Consider the following 24,153-nt stretch of genomic DNA (forward strand, 5'->3'; position numbering starts at 1 on the left):
TGTCTAAAACATTTTCAGAGACACATAAAAGGAGAACTATCCCATGTTCATGGGTTGGAAAGCTCAGTATTGTAAAGATATTACTTCTCCTCAATTTATAAATTGAATACAATCAGAATCTCAATGAGATGTTCGTGGAACCTGAATAGGCAGCTCCAAAATGTGTATGGAACTGCAGAGAGCCAAAAATACCCAAGGCATTTCTGAAGAACAACAAGGTGGGGTTTAACTTCTTCTACCAAATATCAAGATATTGTGAAGGTTTTAGTAGATAAGACATTGTGCTATTGGCCCAGAGTTAGATTAGTAGGCCAGGTCAGAGAGCCCTGAAAAGGACCCATTCACATCTACACAGGATTCACAACAGGAGTGTCGCTGCAGAAAAGCAGGGAAGGGGCAGCCTTTTCAGTTAATAATGCTGGGACAATCGAGTTTCCATATGGAAAGAAATTAAATTAGACCCATATTTCACAGCACACACGACAATCAGTTTCAGGTAGATTATGAACCTAAATGTGGATGACTAGACCACAGAGTTTTTGGAGAAGCTATTAAAGAATGCTGGCTGCTGGGGAGCCTGCCGTGACTGAGGACTGTAGCCAGCCTGGCTTCCTCAGCATGGCGTGTTCCTATAGCTCCTGGTGAGACTGGCCAACGAGAGGCCAGCTGAAGCCAAGAAGTCAGTTCCTTCATCTTTCCCTTTGTGGCCACCGCAGCTGCTGACACACCTGCTTGCAGCCTCGGGGGAGAAGACTTCCTGTGGTTGGGGCAAGTAGCTCCTTCATGGTCCTTCAGCTGGGTGGCCTCAGCAGGGCAGTGAGAAACCTGCCTCTCCCAGCACCAAAGATTGCTTTGCATAAATCCACTCTGTTAGAATTTCTCGAGTCTGGTTAAGTCCAATAGAACATTGGGAGCACTTAACAGGAATAAAAGGTTAGATGATGTTAGAACTACCCAAAAGAGAGGGAAAAGACTTCTGAGTTTGAATGTGTAAAATCGATGGCTAATTGTAACACCACTCCAGTTGCTGAGAGAGCTCATCATTCCTACCTCTTGGACTCTTAAAGCATGCTGCTTGCTACCCAAGCGAAGTGTCAGATCCCCGATTTAAACTTCTAGCGTCCAACAAAATACTAACAATGTACTTTCTGTGTGAGTTCTAGACACCCCCTCAAGAGCATGTACTTTGAGAAACAGAGGAGGAAAGTCTAATAGTTAATGCCATGCTGTGTAAGTGTTCTTGTTGATCCACCTCTTTAATACTTGGTGTTGTTAGACTTCTTTAATTTTGCCAGTCTGAGGGTATATTCCATATCTCTAAGAGAGACAGCAGTCACACTTGACTTTGAGCCTCTGGCCACGGTCCTGAAGGATGTCTTTGGGCAGAAAGGCAAAGGTGAAGTAGCGACATACAACTGTTCACCGAATACAAGAACAGGGAGGTCTGTTCAAGGGCTTGGAGATGTTGGAAAGCTATTGGATTCTTTACAGGTGCCTCCTGCAACAGAAGAGGCCTCATGCTGGCGCTTTCACACCCTGCTTACCCTGGTCTTCACCACATGGTGGTTACTGCTGAATCAGGAATGCTGTAGCCCAGTGGGAGGAGGGCTAAGTGGCAGGGGGAGGAAGAAGACCAAGTGTCAGAAAAGTCCTGAGATTCTAGAGCTGATCTCATTCCTGTCTGTGTTTGAATGCACGGAGTTGGAGTTCACACTGAAAATGGCATCCAGGGAGGATTCTTTTAGCTGACTTTTCTCGGTTAGTCAGACTTCACAGAGATCCCATAACCTTTATGTGAATTTTGTATATAATCTTTGTATAAACCCATTGCAGTACAGGCAGCTGGCTCTGACTGGAGGATTCTGGATCATCTCTGACGTTTTGGAGCCCAGATCATCTACATCACAAGTCCCCATGAGTGCCTTTATTAAATACACACAATCCATTTAGCTTCTTTGCTGCTTTGTACTTAAGAAGATGCTAAGGTGGCAGAAATTCCCAAATTCGAGCTGAGACCCTGCATTCATTCCAAATGCATGTTATGAGCATTTGCATGTATTGTTGCCAATGCAGCATTTAAAAAATCATCTGAAAAGACTGTGGCTCCCTGCTCCCAAAGAATGTCTTTTATTCACCACCAAGGCCACAAGGAATAGTACATTCTTATTTATGTGACAGAGGAGAAGACGTAGTAGAGGTCAAATTATTATGAGCAAAAAAGAAATAGCTACTGTTGAGAGAAAAGGAAAAGTCTATAGGAAATGGCTGAGCACTCAGCTGACAGATATGACCAAGGAAAAACAAGAACGATGATTAGAAAGAAAAGAGTCCTCCATGGTTGCACCTTCAAATCCCTTTCTCAGGGCACCTGTCTGGCTCAGTCAGTTAAGCGCCTGACTCTTGATTTCAGCTCAGGTCATGCTCTCACAGTTTGTTAGATCCAGCCCCGTGTTGGGCTCTGCACTTACAGCCTGGAGCCTGCTTGGGATTCTCTCTCTCTCCCTCTGGAGCTCTCTCTCGCTCTCTCTCTCTTTCTCTCTCTCTGCCCCTCTCTCTTTTAAAATAAATAAACCTTTTTTTAAAAAATCCCTATTCTCTATTAGTAAGAAAGACACTAATAGACCATATATTAGTTCAAATTACAGATCAACTTGAACATTTGGTTAATGTCACCCAATGTTACTATGGAAAAGGACTGTCAATGGTAGAGAATGAAAAAGAGTCCACAAAAACCCACCTTTACTGTCAGCCCCTACCAAGAAAAGTGCATTCAGTTCATCCAGAAGGAGGAATGTAAATACAAAAGGGAAATGGCGAGTTACTGATACCTGAAATCAAAGGAACACACCCACAGCTGTAGTTGAACACAACCAGAGGCTTAAACATACATTGTAGAACAGCTCAGAGGTAGCATTACCTAATTTCTAAAAAAAGCATTTTGAATGAAAAAAGTAGTATCTGCATGATATGAGGTCGGACAAGAATTTTTTGAACTAGGCATAAAGAGAGGCACCTGAGTAGCTCATTCGGCTGAGCATCCAGCTCTGATTTCGGCTCACGTCATGATCCCAGGGTTGTGGGATGGAGCCCCACATTAGGCTCTGTGCTGAGTGCGGAGCCTGCTTGAGATTCTCTCTTTCTCCCTCTCCCTCTCCCCTGCTCACTCACTGTCTCTCTCAAATACAATTTTTTTTAAATTTTTTAAAAAAGAACTAAGCACCAAAAACAGTAAGTATAAAAGACTTAAATTCAACTGCATCAAACTTAAGAAATTAGGTCCATTGAGAAAAAAACAAGAGATGAACAGGCAAGCCAAGGACTGCAACGTGACAAAGGACTAGAATGTAGAATTAAAAAACAAAAACAAAACACACGCAAAAAAACCTACAAATCAAGAAGAGAAAATGGCAGGCAGCCTAATAGAAAAGGGTGCAAGAGACTTGAATAAGCACTTCAGGAGATATAGACAATGTCCAGTAAACACACAAAAGCTGTTCAACCTTACTGGTCATCAGAGAAAAAAAGGTCATAGTGAAAATATGTCAGGGTAGTTGAAATTACAAAGTTTGCCAGTACCAAATGTAGTGTGGATTTGTAACAATATGAACTCTCATGTCTGTTGGCATGAAAATCATTTGGAATCATCTACTAAAGCTGAACTTATGCATACCATATGACATAGAAGTTGTACTTTGTCATCAACAGAAATACATACATACATGCATCAAAAGACACATATAAAAATGTTCCTAGCAGCATGTTTGTAATACCTCTGCACTGAAAACAACCCAGATATCTATCAGATAAAATAAATAGCAATATGTTCATGCAATGGAAAACTATATAGCAAAGCTAATAAGCTATTGCTGCATATATCAACATGAATGAATCTTAGAAACAGTGTTGAGAGAAGTAAAACACAAAAACATACTACATGATTGTATTTACGTAAAGTTCATTAACACACAAAATTAAACTATAGTGTTAAGAAAATACTGTAGACTAGGTGGCTTAAACAACTGACATTTATTTTCTCACAGTTCTGCTGGCTGGAAATCCAAGATCAGCCTGCCAGCACGGACAGTTTCTGGTGAGACGTCCTGGCCGGTAGATAGCCACCTTCTCCTTGTGTGTTCAGCAGACCTCTTCTTTGAGTGTGCCTGGGAAGAGAGCATGAGCTCTCTGGTCAGTCTCCTTATAAGGATACTAATCCTATCTATCAGAGCCGCACCCTGTGACCTCATTTAACCTTAATTACCAATCTCTACATATAATCACAGTGGGAGTTAGGGCTTCAACTTACGAATTTGGGAGAGACACTTCAGTCTATAACAGGACAATAAGTATTAATGTAAAGCAAAATAAGGAAGTGATTATAGTATTAAGGAATGATAAGTATTTATATAAAGCAAAGTAAGGAAGTCAGGATAGAAATAACCTAAGATGTGAGGAGAGGTAGGAGTTGAGATTAGAAGATGCCATGCTGTCAGTGTTTTGCTTCTGGAGCCACATAGCTGTTCATTTTATACATTATTTATTAAATTGCATATTCATATTTTATATGCTTTATGTATCCTATATTTAGCTTAAACTTTTTTTAAAAAAAATAAAACCATTGTGTCCATTCTCGTTTCCTGTTCTACACTCTATTAATACTGGTGATCTATTTCATTTATATTACCGTATTGTTAATAGGGACTGTGCTTAACTATTTGCCTTTTCTGATCCCCCATAGAAATTATTTTCATTAATTTTTAAAATATTGGTATAGTACGTAATGGTAAATGTAAAATGTTTTAGCAATGCTCCTTTCTTGTGGAGTATTATTAAAATATATTTCCTGACATCCTGATGAATTCAGTTGAATTATATTTTTGTCCTTAAACATTCTCCTGTGTATGTAGAGATTTCTAGCTTTGCTTGTTTCTAGCCTGCACTTTATTAAGGTTAAATCATTTGTTAGAAATGTATTTGGTCCTGTTAAAGATTATCTTTTATCGGTAACAGTAAGGAATAGAGGAGGGTTTCAAAAAGTGAACTATCCCCAAATATAATCAGTAAAAGAAATGCTGACTAGACACATAATTTTTTTTTAAGTTTATTTATTTTGGGACGGCTGGGTGTCTCAGTTGACTGAGTGTCCTAACTTCAGCTCAGGTCATGATCTCACTGTTTGTGGGTTCGGGCGCCATGTCGGACTCTGTGCTGACAGACGTGGAGCCTGAAGCCTGCTTCAGATCCTATGTCTCCCTCTCTCTCTCTGCCCCTCCCCTGCTCATGCTCTTGCCCTCAAAAATAAACAAATATTTAAAAAATAATGAAGTGTATTTATTTATTTATTTTGAGAGAGTGAGCAGGAGAGGGGCAGAAAGAGGGAGGGAGGGAGGGAGGGAGAGAGAGAGAGAGAGAGAGAGAGAGAGAGAATCCCAAGCATGCTCCACACTGTTAGCTCAGAGGCTAATGCAGGGCTCAAACTCATGAACCATGAGATCACAACTTGAGCCAAAGTCAGATGCTTAACCCACTGAGCCACCCAGGTGCCCTTAGAAACAGAGTTCTTTAGGGGCACCTGGTTGTCTCAGTCGGTTAAGCATCCAACTCCAGCTCAGGTCACGATCTCATGGTTTGTGAGTCCAAACCCCACGTGGGGCTCTGTGCTGACAGCTCAGAGCCTGGAGCCTGCTTCGGATTCTGTGTCTCCCTCTCTCTCTGCTCCTCCCCCATTCGCACATTCATTCTCTCTCTCTCTCTCTCTCTCTCAAAAATAAACATTTAAAAATTTTAAAAATAAAAGAAACAGAGTTCATTATGTAGCTCTACTTTCTTCTGTAATCATTAGTCAGTCAAGGTGGTATAACAAATGGTATATGAATTCCTAATTTCGGCAATCCTTCAAAGGGATTGTGAATTGCTGTCACAATCAGGAAGTTATCTAGGAATCTGATTTGCTCCTCACCCTGAAAATTAACCCCAATAACTCAAGGGACATCCTTCTATGCTCCCCAGATTGTTTGTGCACTGAGAAGACAGCATATGGCGATTCTTCTCATTTAGAACAGATCTTCAGTCATATTCTGAAACCCAGTCATTTGTCAGTACTATACAAAAGGAACAGTAAAACAGTGGGTTTTCCCTTAAGAAACTTCTCATCAAAGTATGTTTTTTATTGTAGATAATTCGCTCCTTTCTGCTTTTTCCAACAATCGAGCGACTATCTGAGTCACCAAACGGCAGGATCGCCACTCCACTTCTGTGCTGGCTTCGATATGCTCTCTATGTTTTTGGCTACCTTTTACTTAAACCATGGCCTGAGAAAATCAGGTCCCTGATAACAAGAATTGGCCTTCAAATGATGAACGTGCAGTACGAATTTTCGGTCCTGAATATATTGGAACCATTCTGCCTTGGTAAGCACATTTTAAAAGGTTTATGTTTATTCTTGTATCAGAAAGTAGTAAGAGAATAACCTCAGACAGTCCATGAGTATCGAGCCCCAAAGCTTAAAACCAGACATAAAATAAAAATAGAAATAGAAGCTTTAATTTTAATTTCATCAAGCGTTAATTGTAAACCTTACCCTTCTGATTCTCCCCTCTTGCTGCCAGATGGTGGGAAGGAATATTTGCAGGAGTCTAGCGTGTGCCCTGTTAGTCCAGTGTGAGAAATTAACAGAAACCAGCCAAGGAAACCAGGCCAAATATTCCCATAGAGGGAACAGGCTATGCTTTTATTTTCCTCTTTAAATGTTTTTGGAGGAGTTTAAATGATAAAAGTAATAAATAATAGTCATGGTAATACAACACTGGGTATTGTGCTGAGTGTATTTTCTGAATGTACCAGGGAACATTTGCTACTTTATCTTTTGCCTTCAACCTTTGTTTTTAAATGTAGTCTACCTTTGTAGGTTAATACTAATTCATAGAATGCTTATAAATTATTTTCATAATAAAATAATCCTTTTTAATCTATACCTCAAGAGGTTATTGCAGAATTAAATATGATAATATGTGCAATGTGTCTATATAATATTTTATTTATAATAAGCCTCCAACGAATGATATAACAACAGTTGCAGCAGCAGCAGCTAATGGCACCGTTCTAAGCTTTTATTTGTAGTTCTCAAAACTAATCAGGTTTGGGTATTTTACTGTCCCTGTTTTACAGATGAAGATACTGAGGTACAGAGAAGTTACATGATTGGCACAGTCACACAACTAGTGGGTAGTGTTTAAACTTTGACAGTCTACCACTGTGCTAAGCTTCCTTTTACCATAGTTGCTACTATTGTCTTTCTGCCCCAGTTAATCGTAATGGCAAGACTCCTGAAGAAAGCTTACCATGTTCACCTGTGTTAAGAGCACCACACAGTCATGTACATAATGAATCCAGGAACAAGTCACAGCCCTGTTGTACAGCTACAGATTGATTATACAAGGTTATTTTTCCAAATATGTAGCAAGAAGCAATCATTACAAATACAAGTTCAATATATTTTCTGTATTTGTATGGATTTTTGTCTGCTCCATACTTTCCCCAATGTCCATTCTTTATTACAGCCTTAGCATAGCAATGGAAGAAGATGAGATAGGAATAAAGGAAGCAAGGATAAGGACAGTTATAAAAATCACCAAAGATTGAAGTTGGAGAAGTCCCTTAAAGAAGGATAAGGTCCAACCCTTTATCCTTCCCTCATATTATAGAAGAGAAAGAGATGGCCTAAGTGAAAATAGTATTGACTGCAAGTCAGAAACGCTCAATTCTCATTTTGGTTTTGCTTTGGTTTTGCTTGCTCATTTTGGTCCAGACTTACTCTGTGACTTCAGTTTAGTCCCTTCCCCTGTCTGGCCCTCAGTCATTGTTCAAAACAAAGGTGAGACTAGATGATCTCTAAAGGAACAGTACACTTTGGAAATTATTTGAAACCAAAGTGGAAGTTACGTGAAATTCTGGCAAACACGTGTAAAATTACTCCACATTTACTTCAATAAATAATTTTATTTTTCTTTACAGTTTTTCCCCCTTTGGTATTTTTCTTTTTACCCTATAGAGGGAACTATAAAAAGCATTTTCCAGTTAGGGACTCCACTTTTCTCCAAGGAATTCTGCTTCCAGGAGGATGGTATAGATGTACTTTTCCCTGCTTTTCCTACTAAGTGCTAAAACCCCTGCATATTAGGGAACACAGCAAACAAAAAACCATGACAAACAGAAAACAAATAATAAAATGGCATACAAGCTCTAACATACCAATAATTACATTAAATGTAAATGGAAAAAATACACCAATTAAAAGACAAAGATTGACAACATGGATTAAAAAGCATTACCTAAGTATATGCTATCTTCAGACAACCCAGTTCAAATATAATTATATATATGTAGATTGAAAGTAAAAGAATGGGCAAAGATACATCATGTAAACAATAGTCAAAAGGAATCAGGAATGACTGTATTAATATCAGATAAAGTAGACTTCAGAACAAAAAAAATTACCAGGGACAGAGAGGGACATTGCACAATAATAATAAAAGGTTTAGTCTACCAAGATGACAGAAGGCAGCAATCCTAAACATGTGTGCACCAAACAAGACATCTACAAAATATATGAAGCAAAAACTAATAGAATTGAAAGAAATAATGGACAAATCCACGATTATTGTTGGATACTTAAGCACACCTCTCTCAACAGTTGATAGAACAAGACAGAAAATTAGCAAGGATATAGAAGAATTCAACCACAGTGTTCACCCAACAGGACTTAATAGACATTTATAGAACACTTCACCCAAAACATGAGTTTCTGATAGGCATTAGGTAGACAGCTACTTGTGCTTTTCTTATACCTCTTTAGAAATATGTTCCAGGGGTGCCTGGGTGGCTCAGTCAGTTAAGCGTCCCACTTGGGCTCAGGTCATGATCTCATGGTTCGTGAGTTTGAGCCCCACATTGGGCTCTGTGCTAACAGCTCAGAGCCTGGAGCCTATTTCAGATTCTGTGTCTCTCTCTGCCACTACCCCGCTTGTGTTCTGTCTCTCTGTCTCTCTCTCTTTCTCAAAAATGAATAAACATTAAAAAAAAATAGAAATATGTTCTAAACTCAAACCAGGACATGGAGTATACAAAAGTTTTATTTGTTTTTCTATATACATTTAGTAACTATGTAACACATATGATATATAGTCAAGTATTTAATGTTTTTAACTAAAAGATAATTAAAGATGTTTTCCAATTTTTCTCTACCAGAGTTATAAGCACCCTTTTAGAGAAGTAGGCTGTACAAGCTGCACTTCAGAGAAAGGAATCTTCCTTTCAGCTATAGTGATTGACCTCCTGCTGCATCTTTCAGTGGCCCCAAGTGCAGGCATTCAGGAACAAGATAGTTTGGACGTGACACACTATCCTCCCAGACTCAAGGCAACCAGAACCTTCTAGCCACATTGCTTCCTGGGGAGCCCTGGGATTCCTTTTTCACACAACAACCCCTGTAGAGTTACACTATGTGCAAATTAGACTCTAAAGCAGACTGAGCCCTCAGCTGCCTTACTTCATCTCTGTTCCAAATAACCAGCGTGCAAACGTACTTTTGGAACATAGCTCTCCTATTTCAGACACCCTTCCTTCTCTGATGTTCTGTTCTCTTTGTTCTAGATCAGGCCTTCTGATGTCCATGTAAGCAGTACTTTGGCGGTCTCTTTTTTTCCCCATTACTCACTCAATCTGTGTAACTTTGGGTAAAGGGAAAGCAGGTTAAAATTACTCGTCTTTCTTCTTTGGGTTCTTGGTTCGTTGTCTACTTGGGTTTTAGTTAAGTCTCATAGTAGTGATCCTAGGCTGATCCTTAACCAAGCATTTTAATCATGCTAGCCAGTCTCTTCCTACCTATCCCCTTTGGGTCTCATATCACCCTTGCCTCCTCTTGCAACAAGTACCACAGAAGCTGTTTTGCCTGGGCTTGCCCTGGCAATCCTTTAGGCAATTCCTATTACCTTGCTTACTACAAAAGGAAGAAGGTCCCAGCTGAGAAATACCCATACTAATAAGACCCTGGCTTTTGCAGGTGATTAGTGGACTTCTTCCCAGCTTATATCCCATGAATGGTAAATGTAATCAGTATTCAGACCAGCCACTTGAATCAGCAGCATGATTTTCAGGTTACACAAAGAGAGGGTTTATCAAGACAAAGGAAGACCAGCTCCAAGATCATTCTCAGGGTCTGTGCAATCTGTGACATCCTCTGTAGACCTGTTTCTCTGGCTTTCCTGTCATCCAAAGAGTGACCTTGAACATGCCAGCTTGACTTTTAGGAGGGCTTGTAGTGTTTGCACATTATGTAATGTCTGTGCTTTAGTAGAAATCTTACAGAAACAAACGGAGGAAGTTTGCTAGTCCAACTAGTGGATAATAAATCCTGCCCTATCTAGATAGAAACTGATTTTCTGTATCCTTTAGTTTATACACACATTTTTTTGTTGTAGTAAGGTCTGAAAAATTCAAGGAACCAAAATATTCAAGTATTTCAAATGCTGTTGCCCTTTTGGCAAAGACGGCCCTCCCTGCAGGCTGAGATTCTGTGTATTAGCCTCCTTCACCAAACTGAGTGAGTAAAACCACTTCCTATCCATCATTCAAAGAGTAGCCCTAATTCAATTACCATACTTTATAAACTTTACCACAGTGTCCATCAGATGAATTTACATAATTAAATTGTTTTAAGTGTTGTTTTCAAAGAAAATATATGAGGTTTTTTACTTTAATTCTGGAATGTTTGCTACTACATATTTTCTTTACAATAGATGTTCTTCTATTTCATTAGACATAGGCTTTTCACTGAGACAGCTAAATTGGATTTCCTGATCAAAGCTGAAAGCAAATATATTTTAACTTAGCAGTATCACAGGTCAAGATAATTAACTTTAAAAAATATTCTGGGGTCTTTTCATTAGGCCAAATGGATGTTTTAATTCCTCTCAGTTACCTAACTAGAAAAACAGTGCAGAGACAAAGGTCATTCCTGGTAGGTTATGTTATTTTGTTGCATACATTCTTGTAAAAATCAAAACAAAAAACAAACAAGCAAAAAACTTTCATTATCTTTCCTTTACTTGATCTATATGGAAATAGCTTTTTAAAACATGTACAATGATATGAAATGAACTCTTCAACAAACTGAAACATAAGCTTTATTACAGAATCAAATTTCTTCTCAAAATATTTTTAATCCAATCTCAGAATAATTTTTTGAGTAAGACAAAATCAGACTCCTTTGTTACCTCTCCTCTCATTTATGTGTGTAGCTTAGAAAAATCTATTTATAGAAGGCAACTATAGCTTTACTAATTAATGGAAGTTTAGCCTAAAATGCAGCATGAAGGAGAAGTTGTGTGTGTGTATATGTGTGTGTGTAGTCAGTATTAAGATTTAGGACAAAAATTGATTGGATACAACACTAGAATGTCATCTCTGGTTTAGAATTAAATCATTCAATGAAGGTTTTACTATGTTTTTCTAAATAAACATATATATATAATCTGCCACTCTAAAAAGCTGTATTATTTTTTCTAAAAAAATACCTGCAGTTGTGGTTTTCACTTTGGTGAACTTAGTGTCACAGAAATAAGATGATCTGTTTGCAGACTAAATGGATAGTTATAATCATCACTATAATGGCAACACCAAACAAACTGAAGCATTTTGTGGAGCCCTACTAGTGGCCCTGGGCCACCTGCCACCACAACAGCAGGACAACTTGGCTTCCAGTGCCCAAGCTCTACTTCAGACAACTATGTATGCATCTCCCCCAAACTTCCTGTTGTATCATTAATTGTGGGTTTACTTACCTCTGCATTGTCCCCCACTGCTGAGACCAGTGCTTTATGAGGCCTAATTTTCAGCCAGTCTCAGCAGAAGCTCTTAGACTATCCCCGCGCCTGGAGTGATTTGTCCCAGTCTTATACCACTACCTCCCCACCGGGCTCACCGGTGTCAGTGTGCTTCCGCCTCCACTTCTGGCCTCCATTGTGGCCAGACGTCACCTCTTGCACCGCTTCAAGGAAAGCAGCAGGTTTTTCCTCTCACCCCCCATCCCCCCCCAAAAAACCAACACCAGCTCAGTCCCTTCCCATTTCATTTAACAAACCTCGCTGACACCTGCCATGAACCAAATACTCTGGTAAGCACTGGAAAGAGTAATAAATGAAATATAGCTCCTGCCTTTAAGTTAACTTCCAGCATGGAAGAATTTTAATACATCACCATTAGGGCTGCCATGAGAATAACCACAGGACATGAGTAGTACCAATAAAGGAGAAATCAGTTCTACCTAAGTAAGGAAGGGAAGAGAAGACAAATGAATTCGGACATGAAGATGAGTTGGGATTTTTCCAGAAAGATGAAAAATCACATCAGTACAGGTAACTGAGGTCAGCAGAAGGCAGTGTTCTGTCGTATATTACGTGTACTTGGAAGCACTTAGTGACGCTTAGTCTGTCCTGTGAGATGCAAGTCCCACTGGTCCCTCCAGCGCCGGCCCCCACTCCTTTTGTTCCATTAGCCACTCTCCTGCAACGTGAAGGCCTGTAGTGACACTTGAACACTAAGCAGGTTCAGAAGATATGGTAGCAAATAAAATAGAGTATCGGACTCCTTGGCGAGTTTTTTTTACACCTGTATTTGGATTTGTAATGGAAAAAAAATAAACAACTCACACTCTCCGAAATCATTCTCTTTCCTTCATGTTTTTGTTTCCATTACTCCTACTTCTGGATATTTCCTTCACTGTGGTGCTTGAAACTCTGAATTCTGCTGGGTTTCCAGGAATGCTGTTGACAGTCATTGCCAAGAGAAATGTGTTTTCCCCTTAGGAAATTACATGTCCATTTGGTATTATTATTTCTGACCACTGTGTTGTGTTATGAGCATTTCTGAGGAATGAAAAAAAATGGCTTCCTTGGAGCAATTACAGGAAAGGAAGCTGGTATGTTACTTTCTTAAAAAATAAAAAAAAAAAGTATACTTAGATGAGAAATTATCAGGAGAAAAATTGGAAGAAAAGGTAGGGTGAGATACATTCCCTGATAAAAACTTTACTTCTAGAAATATAAAATTCCTTACCAAGTTATTCAGATTTTTAAGTTGTTTCTAATTGAGGAATGACACTACAGAAAAGTGATTAAAACATAAATGCTTTTACCTCCCATGAATTATCCCAAAGCAAACTCCCATATAACTCCCACTCATTTCAAGAGTCACCATTGCCTGGATCTCAGAAACCTCCCTAATGGCCCTGCATATCCAGAAATCCACTTCAGAGCTCATTCAGGTTGTTGGCAAAGTCTGGTTTGTGTGGCTTTATGACTGAGGTCCCCATTCTCTTGCTCACTGTGAGCCAGGGTCCCTCTCAGCTCCTAGAGGTCACTTTCCATTCCTGTCTACATGCTCCATCTTCAAACCAGCAATGGTACCTCTAATCCTTTTAGCACTTTGAATCTCTAACTTCCTCTTCTCCCACCAGCCAGAGAAAAACTCAGATTTTGAAGGACTTATGTGATTAGGTTGGGCCCACCAGGATAATCACCCTTAAAGTCATCTCTGCTCTATAACGTAACCCAGTCATGGGGGTAATATGTCATCAGATTTACAGGTTCCACCCACACTCAAAAGGGAGTGGATTCCAGGAAGGCAAGGATTATTTGTTTCAATTTAGAATTCTGCCTACCACAGACCACCTATTTTCTGCTGCTCTTCAATGCTACCTCTGTCAGAAATCCAGTATCCACATATGTGTAGGATATATGGAAGAGTTTATGTAGAATCAACATTATTTCTTCCTTAAATGTTTGATAGAGTGGACTAATGAAGTCCTCGTGCCCTGGGGTTTTCTTTGTGAAAAGGCTTTAAATTACAAATTTAATTTCTATGATATAAGACTTTTCAGGTTATCTATTTTCAAGTAAGCTTAAAACTTTTGTCTTTGTTGTAGATTTTGTACGTTTTTATCTAAGTTGTTGAATTTCTTAGCATAAAGTTGTTCACAAAATTACCTTGATTATCTTTTTTGGCATCTGTAAAATCTATAGGATGTCACTTTTCTTTCCTGATATTTAGTAATGTTTTATGTCTCATGTCTTCCCACATGTTGTTTTTTCCTGATCAGTCTGGCTCAAGGTTCATCAGTTTTACTGAACTTATTCTTGGTGTCATTTATTTTCCCAACTGTTTTTCTGGCTTCTATTTAATTAATTTCTGCTGTGAACATTCTTACTTATCCTGCCTACTTTGAAGTTAATTTTCTTTTTCTGGTTTCTTACAGTGGAACAGAGGTCATTTATTTGAGATCTTTTTCCATTTATAAACTGGGTTTTTGGTGCTTTACAAACTTCTTTCTAAATACTGCTGGGGTCATGTCACACAAATTTTGATATGTTGTGTTTTTCTTTTTATTCACTTCACAATGCTCTTTTATTTCCCTTTAGATTTCTTCTTTGACCCAGGGGTTATTTAGAAATGTGTTACTTCATTTCTAGATATTTGGAGATTTTCCAGATATCTTTCTGTTATTGATTTCTAATTTGGTTCCATTATGGCCAGAGAGTGTATTTTGTATGATTTTGTTTTAACGGACTGATACATGTTTTATGGACCAGGATATGACTTAACTAGGGAAATGCTCTATGGATACTTAAAAAGAATGTATATTCTGTTCTCATTGGGTAGACTGTTCTATAGATGTCACTTTGGTCAGGTTGATTGATGGTGTCCTTTTCTGTATCTTTACTGATTTTCCTCTCTAACTGTTCTGTCAGTTATTAGAAGATATCAGGGTGCCTGGGTGGCCCAGTCAGTTAAGCATCTGACTCTCAGTTTCAGCTCAAGTCATGGTCTCACAGTTTGTAAGTTAGAGCCCTCCATCAGCCTCCACACTGACAGTGTGGAGCCTGTTTGGGATTCTCTCCCTCTCCCTCTCTCTCTGCCCCTCCCTGCTCATGCTCACTCTCTCTCTCTCTCGCTCTCTCTCTCAAAATAAATAAACTTAAAAAAATTAATTATTAGAAGATGAGTATTGAAATCTCTGACTATATTTGTGGATTTGTCAGTCCCTTTTTGTATTTCTGTTAGTTTTTACTTCACGTACTTGAAGTTCAAACATACCAGGTGCATAAACATTTAGGGCTTTTATTTATTCCTGATGAATTGACACTTTATCACTACAGAATCACCCTCTTTATCTCTGGTAGTATTATTGGCTCTGAAATCCATTTTGTCTGATATTAATATAGTCATTCTACTTTTCTTTTGACTAATGTTAGCATGATTTATTTCTGTTTTTTAACTTTTAGCTTATTTATGTCTTTATATTAAGATCCATTTCTTACAGGCAGCAAATAGTTGAATCTTGGTTTCTTACCTACTTTGCCTTTTGATTTGAATGTCGAGACAATTTGTATTTAATGTAGTTATGAATAGAGCTGGGCTTAAATCTGTAATCTTGATATATATTTTCTATTTGTCTCCTATGTTCTTTGTTCCAATTTTGCTTTTTTCTACCTTCCTATGAGTTAATTGGATATTTTATGCTTTCATTTTATCTCCTGCATTGGCTTATTAGTCATTCTTTGTTTTGCTGTTTCAGTGGTTGCTTTAGGATTTACAATGAACATTTTTAACTTTTATAGTCTTCAAATGACTTACCACTTGAAGTATACCGTAAGAAACTTAGCAACAGTAAGCCTTTTCTCCCTCCTAGCATTTGTGATATTGTTGTCATATATTTTGCTTCTTTGATATGGTATTACTATTTTCTCTTTAAACAGTCAGTTGTCTTATAAAGAGATATAAATAAAAATTGTATTTTAAATTTACCCACATAATAACTATTTCTCTTTTTTTTTTTTTTAATTTTTTTTTCAACGTTTATTTATTGTTTTTGGGACAGAGAGAGACAGAGCATGAACGGGGGAGGGGCAGAGAGAGAGGGAGACACAGAATCGGAAACAGGCTCCAGGCTCTGAGCCATCAGCCCAGAGCCCGACGCGGGGCTCGAACTCACGGACCGCGAGATTGTGACCTGGCTGAAGTCGGACGCTTAACCGACTGCGCCACCCAGGCACCCCTATTTCTCTTTTTTTTAAGGAGAGAGAGAATCCCAAGCAGGCTTTGCATCTCCAGCACAGAGCCTGACATGGGGCTTGAACTCATGAACCCTGAGATCATGATCTGAGCCAAAATCAAGAGTCAGACGCTTAACCAACTGAGCCACCCAGGCACCCCATCTGATGTCCTTGTGCAGATACAATCTCCATCAGATATCATCTTTTTGCTTCAAGTATTTCTCGTAACATTTCTTTTACTTCCACTGGTAGTTAATTCTTTCAGTTTTTGTATGTCTGAAAGCTATTTTCACTAACTATAAAATTCTAGATTGGCAGGCTTTTTTTTCTTTCATTACTTTAAAAGTGTTCCTCCACTGTCTCCTAGTTACATCATTTCAAGAAGAAATCTGCTGTCATTTTAAGTTTTGGTTCCTCTGTAAGTAAGATGGTTGACCCTTAAACAATGTGGGGAATAGGGGCGCCAACCCCCCATGCAGTCAAAAATCTGTGTATAACTTTTGACTCCCCAAGCACTTAACTATTAATAGCCTGTTGAGCAGAAGCCTTACAGATAACATAAACAGTTAACACATATTTTGTGTATTATATGTATTATATACTCTATTCTTACAATAAAGTAAGAGAAAAAAATCCTAAGGAAGAGAAAATATATTTACAGTACAGTCCTGTATTTATCAAAAAGAATCCATGTTTAAGTGGACCCACACAATTCAAACCCATGTTGATGAAGGATCAACTGTGTATCATTTTTCTCTACTTTTAAGATTTTCCCTTTATACTAGTTTGAAGCAATTCCTTAGGTACTTTAATATAGTTTTCTTCATGGTTCCTATGCTTTGGGATTCTTTGAGCTTCTTGGATTTGTAGGTTTATGGTTTTAATATTTTAATATTTTTTTCAGATATTTTTTTCTGTGCTTCCCTCCTTCAAAGACTCCAATCACATGGTATATGATGCCACTCTGAAGTTCACTTGTGGTTCACTGATGTTCTGTTCTTGCCCCTGTCCCCCTCTCCCCCACTTTCTTTCTCTGTGTGTTTCCCTTTGGATAGTTTCTATTGCTGTCTTCAGTTCACTAATTTTTTTTTAATGATGTCTGCTCTGCTATTATCCCATCTAGTGTATTTTTCATCTCTAGAAGTTTGATATGAGTCTTTTTTATATCTTCCATAATTCTATTTAACACGTTCAATATTTCTCACTTCTCAAATATATGGTATAGGTTATAGAACTCTCAATATCTGCAAATACCAATTTTTTAAAAATAGGTTAATTTTGATGTAATTAAAATGCCATAAAACTCACTCCTTTAAAGTGCACAATTCAGTGTTGTTGTTTTTTTAGTATATTCTCAGAGTAGTGCAACCATGACAAATATGTGACTTTAGAATATTTTCATCACCTCAGAAGAATCCCCATGCCCATCACTCACCATTTCCCCCTTACCCCAGTCCCTGACAACCACTAATCTATTTTCTCAATGTATTTCTCAATGTATTTCTCAATGTATAACGGACATTTAATTATAAAAGGAATTATACAATATAATAATATATATATACAATATACAATATAATACAATACAATATTATATAAAATATTATATACAATATATATTGTATACAATATATATTGTATATTATATATAATATAATAATATAATATAATTACATACAATATATATTGTATATTATATACAATATAATAATAGCCTTTTGTGACTTTCTTCTTTGATTTAGCATGATGTGTCCACGGTTCATTCATGTTGTAGCATGTATTAGTACTTCATTATTGCTCAGTAATATTCCATTGTATGGCAGTATCATATGTTTCTTTTCCATTTCTCATTTGATGGCCATGCACATTGTTTCTACTTTTGGGCTATCATGAACAATGCTGCTATACACATTCCCACAAAGTTTTGTGTGGACCTCTGTTTTCAGGTCTCTTGGGTTTATTTACACCTACAATTGGAATGGCTAGATAGATGCAGTAACTCCATATTTAACATTCTGAGAAACCGCCCAACTGTTTCCACGGTGCCTGTACCAATTTACAGTGCTACCCACAATGTATGAGGGTTTCAGTTTCTCTGCATCCCTGTCCACACTGACTTTAATTTGTCTTTTTTCTTGTAGCATCCTGGTAGGTGTGATATGGTATCACATAGTTTTGATTGCATTTCATTGATGGCTAATGATGTTGAGCATCTTTTTACATGCTTATTGGCCATTTGTACATCTTCTTTAGAGTAATGCCTATTTAAATCCTTTGCCCATTTTTAATCAAGTTTTTGTCTTTTTACTGTTAAATTGTAAGAGTTCTTTATATATTCTGGATACTAGATCCTTACTAGATGTACAGTTTTCTTTCATTCTGTGGGTTATCTTTTCACTTTTCTTGACAGTGTCCTTTAAAGCACAGTGTTAATTTTTATGAAAACCAATTTATTTTCCCTTTTCTCACTTGTGCTCGTAGTGTCATATCTTAGAACTCATTACCTAATCTGAGATCATAAAGATTTATTCCTATGTTTCCTTGTAAGAGTTTTATACATTTAGTTGTTAAATTTAGGACTGTGATCCATTTTTAATTAATTTTTGTGTATGGTATGAGATAATGGTCCAACTCATTCTTTTGCATTGTGTATATCCAGTTTTCCCAGCACCATTTCTTGAATGTTTACCAATTTTATTATCTTTGTCACTTTTGGGTCAGTTTTTATTAATTTTTTCCTTATCTTGGGTTGTATTTTCCTGCCTTGCATACTTGATAACTTTTTATGGGATGCTTTACATTGTTAATTTTACTTTGTTGGATGCTGGGTATTTTTGTATTTATGTAGATGTTCTTAAGCTTTGCTATGGGACAGTTATGTTACTTGGAAATAGTTTGATCCTTTCTGTTCTTGCTTTTAGGCTTTATTAGTTGCTTGCAGAACAGCATTTAGTTTAGGGCTAATTTTACCCCTCTACCAAGGCAAAAACCCTTCCAAGTTCTTTAGTTGATACACCTTTTTTTAATGTTTATTTTATTTTTATTTTTGAGAGAGAGAGAGAGAGAGCATAAGCAGGGGAGGGGCAGAGACAGAGGGGACACAGAATCTGAAGCAGGCTCCAAACTCTGAGCTGTCAGCACAGAGCCCAACACAGCCTCACAAACTGTGAGATCATGGCCTGAGCCAAAGTCGGGCACGGAACCAACTGAGCCACCCAGGTGCCCCGATACACCATTAATTACAAGACTTTTCTGCTAGGCTGGTAGGAACAGTAACTACTTCCAGTTTGGACACTGTTCCATCTAAATCCTTTCAAGTGGTTCTTTCCCCAGCTTCTGGTGGTGTCTCACATGATAGTGCCAATCAGTACATGGCTGGAGCTGAAGAGGAACCCTCTGCAGACTCTGGAGCCCCTCCTTCAGTAGCTCTCCCCCACCCCCACTACTCTGCCCTACAAAACCACCACACTGACCTCCCCATACCACCTCTGCCTTGTTTGAAAATGTGCCCAGAATTTGTTTTAATCAGCTGTGGCAAAATGACAGACATGGAGAACAACTGCCTTTGGAATAAGAGTTTATTACCCACAGCTCCTAAGAGGAGACAGGGTAGAAGGAAGGCATGAGGAAGGTTCAGGGATGCTAAGAGTCACCTTATTGGAAGGAAAGATTATAGACACTGATTAATTCTAGACCGCAGTAGAAAAAAAATACGTTTTACAAAATTTTAGGTACAGCTAACCATTCAGTGAGTAAAAACAGAATTTATGCGTTCAGACTATTAGTGAAAAGAAATTTTTAAAAGATAGTAAAGGGGCGTCTGGTGGCTCATTCAGAAGAGCATGCAACTCTTGATCTTGAGGTTGTGAGTTCAAGCCCCACACTGGGTGTGGAGATTACTAAAATGAATAGATAAATTTTAAATAGATAAAAAGGAAAAGAAAACTCATCATTCACATGAAAGGGTGTGGAAAGAAGAGTTAGAAATCACAAGAAAGTGAAGCATATACAAAACAGGATGACAGGAGTCAGACCAAAGATCTTTTAGATCAATAGATGTGACTATGTTAAGTCCTTTATTTAAGAGATACTTTCAAATTATGTTTTTAAAGAAGCCTATGATTTAAAGAGACATACTTCAAACAAAATGAGAAAAGATTGAAAATAAAGAAAAGGACACATATACCAGGCAGTGATGACAAAAAAAAAAAGCAAAGTGACAATAATACCAATCAAATGAAAAGGAACACGGCATTGAATGAAAGTTTTCATAGTAGTACAAGAAAGCCACATAAATTCATGTTGTCTCTTGTTTTCTTCTTTCTCAGGTGTGTGACATCTTGAAAGGGAGATGGTCAGTTTTGCTCATTATGCAGTCAGTACAATGGAACTAAACCTCATTAAAAACGTTTAGCCTTTAAATTGACTTTAAACCCTTTTTTTTTTACATTTATTTATTTTTGAGAGACAGAGTGTGAGCAGGGGAGGGGCAGAGAGAGAGAGGAGAGGGAGACACAGAATCCGAAGCAGGCTTCAGGCTCCAAGCTGTCAGAACACAGCCTGATGTGGGGCTCAAACCCACGAACCGTAAGATCATGACCTGAGCCGAAGTCAGACGCTTTACCAACTGAGCCACCCAGGAGCCCCTTGACTTTAAACCCTTTTAGTTGTATCTTTAATAAAAAAAAAAAAAAAGGTCAGGATAGTTTCACGTTAGTAACTGCATGCAGTTTCCCTGGTATACATGATTTATCTGTGAAAGTCTGTGCTTCTAATCCTTAAATCATAAAAACACACTGATCAGGTGCACTACACGCCATCTACTGAGGTGTCTGACATTAGGCCATCGTACTTCTGTGTGTTGCTATTGAGAAAGGCAGGTGAGAAGAGCAGGTTCTTTTGTGGGACATGCTCTTTCATCCGGAGGCCATGCACACTGCCTGACTCACATGCCTCTCTTGGCCTAGTGATATCTCACATCAGGTAGTGCTTGCTGAAAGGAAAAGGGGGAACAGGAATTAAATACAGTGGATTTGACATGTGTGTTTGTTCTGCATATTCCAAGTGTTTGACTCTTTTTTTTTTTTAATATAGCTAATGCTGTCTACCTTGGAGGCCAAGAAATGATGAAAGTGGTGGAGAGAGACAACGAAACCATAAGGGCACATTTATCTAAGGTAATCACTTTAATGCTGCAAAGCAGTAAGTAGATGGGCAGCAAAGTTTACTGAGCATGAAGGGCTAGAACTGGTTAGTCTGTAAGATCTCAAGGGTTTGTAGATTTCATACAGAGTTCTACTTCTAGTTAAAATATGGCAGTTCTAAAAGTTGCATAGGAAGGAAGTAAAGCTGACTACATACTTAAATACATACTTAAATATAGTTTACCACCTGTTTTTGTTAGGGTTTTTTTTTTTTTTTCAGAATCAATGCTTCTCTCTAGGGCCTTATTCTGAGAAGACTCTCAATAGTATTTATAGAATAAATGAGTTATATTAACATGTGAGTAAAACACTGGACAAGAACTGACATCACTATGACCTGATGACTCAGCTTGTCTTTCTTTATTCCCCAGTGCATTAGAGTAGGAGTGTCCAGCTCTTACCCCAAGACCAGATTTCTATACAAGCAGATGCAGAAAGGCCAAGATTGAAATATTTAGTACTTGGGAGTTACTGCTGCAAGTTAGCTAGAGTCTTACACGAACACATTTGGAAGCACCAGACCCTGAAACTGTGAGGGTGCCATGGTTTAGAATATGTCTCAGTACCCTAGAATTTAGGTGGCCCTGGTACTCCCATGGCATCACTTGTCTGTCTGTTCATCCTGAATAGGATGGAGCTGCACTGTCTAAATAGGATAGCCGCCAGCCACATGTGGTTTCTTGTGGCTGGTCTGAAAGGAGATGTGCAATGAGGGTAACACACACATTGGACTTCAGAAACTTAGTACCCAAAAGGGCTACATGTTGAAATGATAATATTTTAGACCACTGAATTAATAAATAAAATAGATTATTAAAAGTAATTTCATCCATTCCTTTATGCTTTTTAGTATAGTTACTAGAAAATTTTAAATTACATTGTGCCTTTATGTTTCTGTTGGGCTGTGCCAACCCAGAGCTTTATAGTCAGTGCTGAACTGTGGCATCTGCTGGGTATAATGCAGCGCCCTTACTGAGTGGCCGCAAACAGGGCCCGGGAGCCTACAGTCTACAAGTAAAATTTTAGATACCCCACCCCAGGTTTAGAATGTCTTTATAAGCTTTGAGACTTTGACTTAAACTTGCCACAGTGTTAATTCGTATTTCTAGAACCTCCCAATATACTTATCTTAAAGCATGAAATGTACATATGTTCTTTCAAAAAGTATTCTCAGAGTATTGATCTATAGTAGCTTCACTCAGAGAGAAGACTTTTGAAAATCTGTGTTTGTCTTAACGGCCACAGTGGTCATCTTTTTCTAAAATAGTATTTGGCTAGAGACTGAAATTTTGAAGCCAGAAGGAAACCCTCACTACCTGAATGGAGGAGGTTGGGGCCTCAGAAGAACACTCTCTCCAGGCCTTTCAGCTGTTTCCAGTCGTTGAAGGATGTAAAAATTCAAGAAAAACAGTATTTTATTTTTCAGCTAGATTATAAGTGAATTTGTTTCAAAAAAGCATTTAAGTTCTCAAGGCTAGAAGTTCATAAAAACAACTCAATTCCCAGTTAATAATAAGACTGGCAGAAGCTCACTTCCAAAATTCACACATGCTGAATGACTAGACCTGTCATGTGTCGAAGCCCATCTCACCACCTGTGTAAGCCAGCTGCTGTAAAATACTCATCATTTCGGGATTCTGTTTGTATGTTGTTCTCAGAAAGAGGTCAAAAGAAGGTGCTAACTTATTCCTGTCCTAAGTTAAATCCATATGCAAGTGTAATCATTCCCAGATCGAAGTCTGCTTACGGTAACTGTGGGAGCACTGTAAGTTTCCTGAAACTTTCAGGAGAGAAATACGGGAGTATAATGGTAGATGGCAGGCATTTCAAGGTTAATATTAACACAGTCACAAGAATAAACTTTTCCAACTACAGAAAACTGTTTTGTTTTGTTTTTAAGATAGCATTAAATGTACTTGTGGAATTTTGGAAAGTAAAGCATTGTTTAGTTTAATGATGCAAAACTACCTTGCAGTTCATTGATTATCATTTGTACCGGCTAAGTTTGATCTCTCCACTAGAATAATATAGTTGCAATTCCTAAGTGAAACGAGGTACAGAGAGACAGGAAGTTTATTGCAACTTCTTTTCTGTAATGAAAAAAGAGGAAACATGCTGTAATTTAATATTGGTAAAAGTTGAATCAACATATGTTTCAGTCTTGCTTGAGAAAATAAGGAAACTTGAAAGGGTACATACTTTTAGGAAGATGGTGGGCAATGCCTCTTGCCTTCCAAACAACCCTGATAAGTAGTTCAGCTTGAAAACCGATTTCCAAGACAAGACATATCCCTTTTTAGATACTCTAGTCAAGGATACCCAGTCCCATTTCAGCCCAAACATATATGTTCAAAAACTTCATACCTATCCAGGGCTTCCCTTCCAGGGAAGGGCTTCCCTTCCAGCCCTTCCAGGGCTACCTTCCAGTGTGAAGACTTTTTGAGCCATATATTTTGTTACAAAGATCTTATAGTGTGTCTCAAATATTCCACTAATTTAAGACAGTTCTAAAAAACGCATCTTTGTGCCATCCAGTCAGGAAGCCACAAGAAAGTTAGTCTAAAAATAGTCTCTCTGCTACATCATGTGGATGGCTTTTGGATTCTTTCTCATCTTCTAGAAAACTATCATCACCAGGCTTTGGTTCTAAATTCAAATTTTCTACCACTGGATTTCCATTGTCCACATGAAGAGAACTTTTTATCTTCTTGAGGAAACTGGACCTTTTTAACTATGAAAAATCCACCAGGCTGATTGCCTGCCTGCCTGCCTGCCCGCCTGCCTTCCCTCCCAACCTCCCTCCCAGGTCTAGAGACTTTATATACAGTATCAGACAGTTATGT

At 38.2% G+C, this 24,153-nt stretch overlaps 1 protein-coding gene across 3 annotated transcripts in view; it reads left to right on the plus strand.

Annotated features, from left to right (window-relative positions):
• Nucleotides 1–24,153, plus strand: part of LDAH (lipid droplet associated hydrolase) — a 110,668-nt gene that overhangs the window by 70,111 nt on the left and 16,404 nt on the right. For all 3 annotated transcript variants that reach the window (XM_015073990.3, XM_015074055.3, XM_053201185.1), the window contains 2 exons: nt 6,173–6,407; nt 21,201–21,283. In XM_015073990.3, coding sequence (XP_014929476.1) covers nt 6,173–6,407; nt 21,201–21,283 — 318 coding nt within the window. The remainder of the gene's footprint in view (nt 1–6,172; nt 6,408–21,200; nt 21,284–24,153) is intronic.

Source organism: Acinonyx jubatus, chromosome A3 (assembly GCF_027475565.1).
Source record: "Acinonyx jubatus isolate Ajub_Pintada_27869175 chromosome A3, VMU_Ajub_asm_v1.0, whole genome shotgun sequence".
Taxonomy (NCBI): Eukaryota; Metazoa; Chordata; class Mammalia; order Carnivora; family Felidae; genus Acinonyx; species Acinonyx jubatus.